The sequence below is a fragment of the Sparus aurata genome, chromosome 15, assembly GCF_900880675.1.
Source record: "Sparus aurata chromosome 15, fSpaAur1.1, whole genome shotgun sequence".
NCBI classification, from domain to species: Eukaryota; Metazoa; Chordata; class Actinopteri; order Spariformes; family Sparidae; genus Sparus; species Sparus aurata.
In genome coordinates this window covers 6,948,092-6,959,645 of record NC_044201.1, presented here as the reverse complement: position 1 = coordinate 6,959,645, position 11,554 = coordinate 6,948,092, and the positions used below count along the sequence as shown (strand labels likewise).

Here is an 11,554-nt window from a genome sequence, read left to right as displayed (position 1 = left end):
GTGGTAAAATGACCGAGCTGTCTGAAACGGCAAAATCACAAACATATTTAAAGACACTAAGCATGCTATTTTCTTGTATTTCCAGCCCTTTTGGTCCAGTCCATGCAGGAAAAAGCCCAGCTTGACGCGCTCTATGGATGTGTTACATGTGGTGTGTGAGCGAGGCTGCACACGCCCTATTATAGTTAGATCTGGGATTCGTCTGAGGGACACTGGTCCAACTGTGTGCTTAACTGTTTTCTGGTGACTTGAATAATGAGCTGTATAGAGGAGACAAAGGGAGAGAGAGAGAGGGAGAGAGAGAGAGAGAGAGAGAGAGAGAGAGAGAGGGAGGGAGGGAGAGCGAGAGAGCCCTCCATCCTTCCTGGTGGGAGGTTTGAGATGCGCTGCGCAGACCCGTCCGCTACCGACGCATCTTCCTGGCCTGCCCCCCTCTCTCTCTCTCTCTCCCTCTCCCTCTCTCTCAGTCTCTCTTTCCTCCCTTTTCTGTCTGCCACTAGCCTACCTGAGGGGAAGTGCACAAAGCCAATAAGAAAATCTGGCGTGTCGGCGGGGCCTGTGCGCGCGCTATGCTGCGGTAAAAGGCCGCCGTTTGCGGTGTTTACAGGGGATGTAGAGAGGGGGACGGAGGCACCGCTCTCCCCCGACGGACCGCGCCGTGTCTGCTCTGCTCTGCCCCAGCCCGCTGCATCGCTGAGCGGCCCGCGAAGCACACAAGATGTCGACCAGAACGCCATTGCCCACCGTGAACGAGCGTGACACCGAGAACGTAAGTGCTGCTAGCCGGTGTGTGGGGCGGGCGGGAGCGGGGGGTGTGGGTGGAGGGGGGGAGACACCGGCGTGATAGCGGACGAGGTGAAAAGAAGACAGGGGATGTGGCTGTTTTTGCGCACTGGTCGGTGCAGCTTCATGGCAGCGCTGCTTTTTTAGCGTTGCAGAGCGACTCGACCAATGAGCACTCCCGGCTCCCCTCTCCTCTCTCCTCTGACGGAGCCTAGAATAACCCAGAATCAAGGTGCAGTTTTGTTATGTCTGCCCCAGTTCAGCCTCGACACAACGCACTGCGTCAAGTGTGCTGCCTTTACTGACACACGCGAAGCCTGAATGTTAACGTTGGGGTTTAAAAAAAAAATGTGTATATATATTTTTTTTGTGTGTGAAAACGCTGCTCGTGTGGCCTGTGAGAAAATGGTGTTGCTCCACTTGTGTTGCAAACTGGAAGGGGGGGGGGGGGGGGTATTTTCTGGTCCACAACGTCAATATTTAGGGAGGGTGGGGGAGGATGTTGCCCTACTTTTCAATGGCAACGCTTGGTAGCATCGCAATGTGACATCCATCACCTATTGGGCCCTGTTGTAACTGCACGCTCACAGTATTGAGGAGGAGGACGAGGAGGAGGAGGAGGAGGAGGAGGTGGAGGAGGGAGCGTGTTGTTATTCACCATTCGGCTGCCACGACCCCGATGAGCTGCAGCAGCAGACACACATGTATTTATTACTGGAGGAATGGCTGGAGAATATCTCAGTCAGCGTGTGTGAAGGAATGTTTATGAACGACCACCCAGCCCCCAACCCCCCCCCCCCTCCCTCCGCTCCCCTCCTCTGTGTGTGCAGCATAATAATAAGAATGCTTCTTTCTTTTGAGATCGGTCCAAATGAGGACTGCTGCGTGTGTATGCTGACAGGCTCTGACATATCTAGGTTCATCTGATTTTTTTTTTTCCTGGAGACAAGACGAGGCACAGACTACTCCCCGTGTTTTATTGCGTTACAACCAGTGGAAATAGCTGGAAGCCGTCGTTAAAGGTTATCCCCCAGATGTAGAAACAGGACTTGTATTTTTGGCTCGTTGTGTTTCAGGATTATTCATCCCCAGGTGATCAAAATTTCAACTGGAAAATGGATTTTTTTTTTTTTTTCAAAGCTGAATAACACAGCACACCCGTAATGTTAACTTTGCACGATGATATCAGCTCTCATCATCCTCATCATCTTAATGTTTCTGTCTTCAGGTCTCATAGACTGCCAGGCAGCTATCAAAGCAGTAGCCGGCCAGCCTCGCCTGCCTCTGTTGGACTCCATCAGGCAGCCCCAGGGCCCACTAGCCGCTGAACTGCATTGCATAACAGCTTATTACTCAGAGAGACGAGTGGCTTTTAGTGCAGCGAAACAGAAGAAGCTCTCTCCTGGCTTTCTTATTTTTATGTGCGTGTGTGCAGGTGTTTGTTATTTTTCTTTTATGTCTGGCCTCCCTGAAGACACAAGCATCCGTGTTTGGGAGTAAATGGATGGGCGAGGGGAACCAAACTTTGTGTATTAATCAAGCACCAGCGCTCCAAATCACCTGCCTGCACAGATGCCCCCTCGCTTAATTTTACAGAATTTGGAGCCGGGCCAAGTATGTGTCTTTGTGTGCACATGTGAGTGTGGCTGAAGGATGAGCTGAAAGAACAACGGTCACTTCAGTTCAGACAAACATAGGAAAGACAGTGCAAGCTTTCTGCCTGGGTTTTGGTGCATAAGAAACAAGGATGCTGACTGACTGGCATCAAATCAAAATGTCTCTTTCCTCTATCCACACACCACACATAGTGACACCGGGGAGTGTTTGAATCCTGCAGTGTGGCTCTCCCTCCGTCAGGATGTGGCGTAGCTGACATGATGCGCACCCTGCAGGGTGTAGCGTTTCCCTCAGTGAAACGGGAGCAGGGGAGCTGGGGTAACCAGACCAAGGCTTTATTCTCTGGCTGGGCGTGGTGCTCAGAAGCAGAGGATCATGGGATCTCTGACCTGGACTGACATCAGCAGCTGTTGTAGAGGAGAGGAAACAGACCAGCAGAGACTGCGCTTGGCCTGTGCCAGCGTTGTACTTATAGCAAGCTGTTCCTAATTCACCTTCACATGCCATATCCCAGGGACACTTGTTGTTATCAGGTTTGGCCTTTGAGCCAGAAACATTGTTGTAGGTCTCGACTCTGTGCTGCACGTGCTGCAGGATTTCTCAAAGGCACAAAAAGTCAAAAGAAGTTCACTTTCTTTTGTTGTCTAATCTCGTTTTGTGGCTGATAAGGTCTTTAGGTCAGGAGGTTAAGGTGTCACAGAGGGAGACGAGGGAACCTGATTCTCTCCCACACACTTCCTCCTTGAGCTTGTATGTCGTGAACTACAGTGTGTGTCTGCCTGTAAATGTAGGTTTACAGTATATGCTCACACACATGCACATGAACACTGGATCCCCTTCTCATAAGTGGTACTAGGTCAGTGGGTTCATTTCTGTTTGTCCAGAATATCCCAGCGTTGGCACACACACCAGCCTCCACTGCAGCACTCTGCTGCATTGTTTGTACGAGTGCAGCCACTGTGGCAGGACGAAGGGTCTTGCTGGAAGAAGAGAGAGTGACAAAAAGCCAGAGAGGTGATATTTGTTGTAGTGTAAGAGTGGGGGAAAAAATGATCCTTACATGCATCACAATTCTCTCTTGAAAGATTATTTCTTGATGCAGAAGAGTCAATAAACGGAAATTTAAAGGCCAATTCTGAGATTTCTGAGAAAGCTAGAGATTTTTTTAAGTAGCCACACAGTGAGAAAAAATACATAAGACCTAGAAATCAAAAGATTTTGATGCATAAAGTTGCAACACTGCATTAAACAACTAGATCTTTGTTATGTATTTTGTTGGGTTGTGTACTGACAGTATTATACAGTTACATTCAAACGAAGAGAAATCCTCAGTTTACTGCAGGTAACGGTTTTATTAGGTCACTGTTGCTACTTCCGGCTTTGGGAAGTCAGCAAAGGAGGCAAAACATTTGTGTTGGATAGATTTTCATTAGCAGTGGTGGTTGCTAAATTGTGTATTAACCACTAGCAAAGGGAGTTCGACTGCAGGATCAAATGTGTTTATTTGCCTTACTCATGCAGTGTTTATCCGCCACAAACAGCCAGATTACACTACTACATCAGCTGTGAGCAAATGTTAGCCAGAAGCGGCACACACAGGGAGTGTGTGTTTCTGTTTGTGTAAATCTGGGTAAACTCTCACTATTCAGCACCAGCGACTCTGGTTCCCCCATTTCTTTTCCCCTCTCCTCTGTAATTTCTCCATGAAATAAAGTCCGTTGTTCAACCAGCTTCAGCTAGCATCCTCCATTACAGTAACACAGACAATGGAAGTCTCGTCAGCAGGTCCTGCTGCAGTCAGGCTGATAAACAGGAGTGACGATAAATCCGCTTCTTAATCCCAAGGGTTAAAATGTCATCTCTGAGCTCTCCTCCCGTCGGTAAAAAAACTCCGGATCAGTGCAGAATCTGATGTGGCTGTTTTTTCATCAGGTCTGGCTTAGCCCACCAGACTCTAGTCTGCTTTGAAGTGTCTCTTCAAAACACTCTGGAGATGTCTGTTTTGTTTTGATAGGGAGCCCCCTTGCACAGATATTACATATTGAATGTTTAAATCAACGTTCCGGTCAGGTTATGATGAAATTGCTGATCTCCACATGTGTGTATGTTTCCTGCAGCACTCGTCGGTGGACGGCTTTGTTGAACCCCCAGCCCCTCCGACAAAGTCAGCGAGTCGTCACAGTCTGCCGCGATGCCGCAACTCTTTCACACTTTCAACCACGGAGGAGCAACCCCATATTGGCAATTACCGCCTCCTCAAGACCATTGGGAAGGGGAACTTTGCCAAGGTGAAGCTGGCACGACATGTCCTGACTGGACGCGAGGTGAGACAAAAATGTTATTTGTATTTTATTGATAACTTGGGTATTACTGTTGTGTTCACATCTTTCTCAGTTGCTACATGTTAACTGTCAGAGCTGCACCTTACATGATTATTTTGGTTGCAACGCTATGAGCTTTTCATGAAAACCATATCTGAAAATATTGCAGGGTCATGGTATACGGTATAACACAATTATAAGAAGTTACAGTGGCCCTCAAAGGAATGACAACGGAAGGCTTCTGGGTTGAACAAGCACTATTTTATGATTTCACAAAATGTTATGAGAAAGATTCAATCCTGTGGATAATCAAATGTACATGCTATGTTAACCGTACATTTTTTTTACTACGTAACAGAATAGAAATCTTTATATTCCCACTCATTTGGAAATGTATCTTTGGCGCCACACATGGTGTAATAAAAACTTTAAAATAAAACCAAAGCACATGATGGAGACAGTTCATCTAAACAGGCATAAATAAGATCAAGAACTGTCTCTGCTTTGGATTAATACACACAAGATAAAAACAATTAGTGGGTGAGTAATAATAAACTGTTCGTGTGTCAGTCCGAAAACCTCAAAATAATGAACTTACTATCAGGAAAGATAAAACATATGACAGTGAAGGAAAGAACATAGACATTAAAATTTAACATTTGAGAGGCTGGAAACAGTGAATTTGTGTTTAACAATGCAAAAGAGTTCATTTAAAGCTGCTGTAACTGATATATTTTAAGTGTTATATAGCTCTTTATTCCAACAGTAATCACTGTTAAGGAATGCTTGGTCAGTATCCTATGTCCCCCCCCCCCCCCCCCCCACTCATGCAGTAAAAGAGAAAAGAAACTTTCTGTTATCCCTGTCTACTTTATCCAGTCAGGACAGAGAACTCCATAAAAAAGGTGGTCCTGTCTGCTATGAACGTGCAGAGAGCACAATCCTCCAGGCTGCTTCTATTGCATGTCTGCCGAGTTTGGCTGTGCATGGCATAGAGAGGAGAGAAGGGAACTGAACTGAAAAACGGACAGGAAGTTAGCTAAAAACACTTAAAGCAGCTTTAAAGGAGCACTTTGTAAGATGTCGCCAGAATTTCAGTTTAAAACGTTCAATAAACAAAATGACATGAGCAAGAGAATGTGGAGAAAAAATTGTGATGACATTATGTCAAAGACATCTATGTAGGCTGCTGTGTTTACAACTTTATACTGCAAGAGGCGATAGTCCGATAGCTGCAGTAGTTTCATCTGGATCATCTGAATTCAAGTTTCTGTCTTTTACTGAAGCAAGACAAGCTAAGACAAGACTATTGCCTCATTAACTAAAACCCACATAAACAGTCTTAGTTTGTCTTTCCGCAATCACCTCAGGTTTGGTCAAAATAAATCCTGAATTCTACGAATAAGATGAGAAAATATTTCAGCACTACATGCTGTTTTCACCGCTGTAAATCACCTCTGTGCTGTAGCCTATCTGTCGATCGCAGAGGCTCGGCTCAGTCCCAGTCTGGAGGTCACTGGCTCCGTTGGCGGTGGTGTAGGACTGCACAGTATTGGAAAAAACTGACATTGGGATTTTTTTTAACCAAATGATATATATTGCGATATGAAAAAATACAGGAATTTTCATCAGATGACCTGAACAGCACTTTATGTTATACTGCACAGCTGCTATCTTGTGGACAATTAACCTGCACTGGTCTTACCTCTTTTTGTTGTACTGAGACGTAAATGGTCAAACCCAATCAGTTGCGTTACCTCTTGTTGTGGCAACATATGCAAGGCACTGTCGACACAGAACACGTGTTTGGCCAATATCATCCCTCTTGTAGCCGAACTAATTCCAGATAACGGACGTTGCTTTACATTTTGGCACCAAGTCTTCGTTTTCGACGATTTTCTCTTGTTCGTTTTGAATTAGAACTAATGTGATTGGTGGATCACATTAGTTCACACAGTGTGTGTCAGGTGCCCTTGAAATTAGATGAGTTCATTAGCCTCCTACATTGCAGGCCCTGCGATGTGACTATTGTGCACATGTACATCGCGATGGCGATGCTCAAACGATATATCGTGCAGCTCTGCGGTGGTGAATCTTTCAGTCTTCTGAAGTAAGCAATGCTGACAGAAACCAGTTAGCTAATCGGGCAACTTTGCTCCACCGCCACTTGAGCTACTTGCTAATGGGCAGCTAGTCGCTTCCACCAAAGATAGCTACAGCAAATAGTGCATTAAGAAGCAGTAGGTGATCACGCTGATACTGGAGCTACCGTCCATATCTGTTCAGAAATTACGCCTTTAAAAGAAAAGTTACTCAAAGTGTTCCAAAGATCATGTCTTACATGGTACCACTTTTATTTCATCTCTTTTCAAGTTAAGTTGCTGTTCTGACTCTTAGGAGAATGAATAATCTCCTCCCATGACAATATCATACTCCACCGTATTGTCTCTTTAAGTCTGGTCAGGCTAAGCTCTCCTTTTTTCTCCTCTCTCTCCTCTCTCTCTCTCTCTCTCTCTCTCTCTCTCTTTCTCTCTGTCACTCTCTCTGACACACACACACAGTCATACACTGCTGATCTGTCAGGGTGATAGACAGGCTTCTTTGGTTTGTTGGTAATTAAAGCTCCTGTTTCCCTGAGGAGAAAACAACGACCTATGATCTGTTCACTGCCTTTCACTCAGCAGGGCCCACAACACCCACTCATCCACCTCAGACATTGTATCATGGTTATTTCTTAGCCACTTAGTCTTTAATCCTCTGCATGTCATTATGTTCTTGGCCATATCAGAGTGTGGAGAGCATAACTGTTCTCCCAGGTCAAACCAGTAACAGTTTGATCCATTCTGCGTTCCCTAATGCTACTGTTAAACAGGCATATTGGGTATGCGACCCACTGTTTGCTGAGAAGGTCAGGCGCTACTGCTTTGTGTGCCTGAGTGCCTTTGCTGGCTCATCAGAATGCAAAGACATGGATCAGAGTGAGCAGGAGAACAGGTGGAAAGAGCATAACCCGTTAAAATCGACTCAATCTTAGCTTGAGCCCACTGCAGAGATTTTCCTAGCAGCTAGCATGAAAAAAAAAATGGTTTAACGCTGTAGAAAAAAAGAGCTGTGTGAAGACAGCAGCAGTCACTTCTAGGTGACAGAGTGTCCTCTAGCTGCTGAGGAGGGTGAATACAGGATGTGACCACACATCACACACACACACAAACACACACACATGCTCAGCTGCACTGATGGAAACATTTGCCTCTGCCATATGCCCTCATCTCCTACCAACTGGAGAGGGATGATATGATATATGAATATCTTTCGATTTAATTGGGCAATTTTGGGGTGAAAAACAGTGGAAAAGAGTTCATTTGATAATTTTTTGGTTGATTTTGCAGACATTTCATAATATTGTGACAAACAGTACTAGCAAAAAGTATGATAACTAGGACTGCAGCTAACGATTATTCTACTGATTGTTTTATCAACTGAATCGTAATCATTTTGCGTATGTAACGCCAGAAAAAAATGCCTTTTACTTAACTTAAGTTGATGTCCTCACACTGCTTGTTTTGTTCGACCAACACTCCAAAACATCAAGATTTTCAGTCTCTTATAACAAACAACAAAGAAAAGCAGCAAACACTCACAATTGAGAAGCTAGAATGAGGAATTGTGTGGTAATTCAATAATTAATTGATGATCGCCATGACTGCTCATAATTTTTTGTCAATCAGTGAAGAGAGTAATTTACTAATCATTTCAGCTCTCATGTTGACACATGAAAGGATTTGACTCCGGGTTTCAGAAGCTCTTTACACACTTACACACAGCACAGAGAACAAATGTACTGAAAGAACTAAATATAGACATACAGAACGAGTGAACAAAGACAAACTAAACAAAGGGAAGAAAACTTGGAACATACAGCTATCGTAGCAAGTAGGAATATGGAAAAACGTTTGGCCGTGTCAAGAGAATTGTATTTATACAGCCCCTAACTCACCCTAAACTGCGTCATCGGATTGTACAGAATATGACACCTTCTATATTTAGACCCTCTATCTGAAAAAGAAAAGGCGCCACAGGATCTTTCTGGGGAAGATAAACAGTCAGTAGATTTCATACAAACAGCAGACAGATATATCAATGATAGTACAATATCGAGAGACAGAATAACACTGTTTGTAGGCTGAAACAATTATTGAGTATCAGAAGTCCAATAAATCTAATAAAGCGGTGTAGAATAAAATATGTTTGATATCCAAACTCCTGATGAATCCTCATTGTATAGTTTAGTTTAGTCATTCAAGTTTATAAAAAAACAATAGTTCTCTTGTGGTCAGAAACATTGATCTAAAGCTCAATTTTGAGGCTGTCCTCTAAATGGTTCTCTAATAAATAGTAAATATAGCAGCTTCTGATCAACCCATATCAATTTCAGGCTCAAGTTAGCAACTTCCGACTAGTCCACGACCCGAGGAACGGGAACGTTTGAAGTCAGCCTAGTGGCTTAACCGTGTAATTACAGCGTCACATGATTCACACTGGCCCAGAAAGACTTTATCCCATAAGCTTTAATTGTGAAAGAGGCAGCCCTGTGTGAAACGACTGAAATCGTGTCAGCTGCTCTGATAACAGTTGAAAATTCTAGAAGAGCTGCACAATAGGAATGTTTGATTCCCATTCAAGTTAGCGAAGGGCTAAACCGGAAGTTAGCTGCTCGACTGTCAGAAGTCTACTCCATGGGTCCCCTCCTATGTGGAAGGGAAGACCCAGGAAGTCCAAATTTACTGCCTTCCTGCGACATTGAGCAGCTTTCCTCTGATATTGTATCCAAATCATTAGATGTAGGATTAGTCCCACAAACCTCTGGTTTGAACACAACCCAAGTAAGTAAGTAAGTAACTAAGTAATTAAGTACAAAAACACAAGACACATGAATTATCTATTGTATGTAGAGGTCAAAATGTTACTGTATACTGTATGTACAGAACTCTATATAAACTGACTGTATAAGTGGTGCAATGACTTTAAAATAAACATTGTATGGGTATTTTATGTGTGCATGTTACGTACATAATCTTATAGTATATTGTGATTTCCAGCCATCCATCTTACTACCTACCTAGCAAAAGCAATACCTGTCCTTTCTGTGTATGAGATGGGATTGTAGTTCCCTGTCGTGCACAGATATCATGAATCTGTGGTTGTGAAAAAGACCTCAGAGGGAAGTTAAAGTTCAGAAGAACTTGTAAAAAGCTCACAGGCACGCGAGTGACGCCATGACTAAGTTTCCCCTCCATGTCCTCTATGTGAATATTCACATGTGCGTGTTTAACATGCGTGCGCGATCACAAGACCTGCATACGGTCAAGAACATATGGGCCGTGTGCTACGAACGCGCTGAATAATTAACAGTGATGCACGTTGCCCTTCTGTTGCTGTGGGACTGAATTATTCACCCTCAGATCCGTTAGAGAGACAGCACACACACACACACACACACACACACACACACACACACACACACAATCACACACACACTGGCATATGATGTGATACCAGCCACACATTTGTCAGATCTCTCAATCTGAAATACAAAAAGGGAAATATTTGTTTTAGTGTAGTGTAGAGGAAATGTAATGTGCATCTCTGACTCATGCAAAGGGAATGGTGGAAGTTGGAACAATAGAGTGACACACGAGGACAGCTCCAACTCCTGCAGGCATACACAATGATAGAGACACACACGCACATACATGCATGCCTCCACCTGAGTTTTGTCCGTGACAGGAGGAAGCAGAGTGGAGGGGAGTCAGGTCTGTCTGTGCACCTGCCCACCTAAGGCAGGCTGCAAATAGACACCACCTGCATGCTGCATGTCTACACACAGCGAGCCTCTCAGCAGTCCATTCTCTCTCTGTGTTTCTTTCACAGCAGCCACACGGCCGTTGTTATTACGGGTTTGAATGAGACTAAATGTCCTAGCAACTTGTGCTGCAGGTCTTGGGGAAACTGCGTTCAGGCTCATCGACTTGCATTCTCCCCATCGTGACTCAGCAGCATTTGCCTTTCCTGGTTTCTCCCTTAACGAGCTGCTTGGGATTCAAGCCAGAGTCTACATCCACTGAAACATGTATCTTAAGCTCTCATTAAGGCCAGAGTCACAGTAATGCTGTTATGATAAATTGTAATTATGCTTTTATGGTGTCATTAATCTGAAAAGTCAAATTCTCCCCTTCCTCCCTCCTTAAAGAAAGTCCAGAGGTCAGGATGCGAATAAATCATAAGTTTACTCAAGTCTGATAGTTTCATTGTAGTTTAAAGTTAAGAGACCTTTACAATGGAAGAGAGCGAAAAAGTGGAAAACAGAGGTGCAGCGGCTCTTCAAACAGTTCAGAAAAAAAATACAGGCTTAAATATAACCTTGTTGTACAAATGTTGACCAGTTGGTTACTAAAATAGTTTACTTTCTTTCTCAGTCATCATATTTCAGCTATTAATCATACACAGCCACGGTTACAGATATAGATGTGTTACCTCATCATTGTCAATCCTGTAAACAGCTGTTTTTTCACCTGCTTCCAAAACACAGACATGCGCCAGTATGTATCATTCAAACCAAAGACGTTGTGATTAGCATGGTATATGCATCTTTGTTCACTAGTCTACCGCGAAGCCTCATCACAGAGGATGCTCAACAGACGACACAACATGCAGACGGACATTCACAAGAAAAACCCAATTTGGATCACAGTGAAGGATGATGAATTACATTCTCATCAGCCCCAGCTTTACGTGTGAAATGTTAGCAAGCTAACACACAAAACAAATATGTG

General features: G+C 44.0%; 1 protein-coding gene across 5 annotated transcripts in view; it reads left to right on the top strand.

The window, feature by feature from the left end:
* Positions 1-336: 336 nt before the first annotated feature.
* mark1 (MAP/microtubule affinity-regulating kinase 1) overlaps positions 337-11,554 on the top strand; it is a 36,658-nt gene continuing 25,440 nt past the window's right edge. For 4 of the 5 annotated variants that reach the window (XM_030441571.1, XM_030441570.1, XM_030441569.1 and 1 more), the window contains exons 1-2: positions 719-769; positions 4,518-4,724. In XM_030441571.1, coding sequence (XP_030297431.1) covers positions 719-769; positions 4,518-4,724 — 258 coding nt within the window. Of the gene's footprint in view, positions 770-4,517; positions 4,725-11,554 lie in introns of all 5 variants that reach the window. The other variant, XM_030441568.1, reaches the window with a different exon arrangement.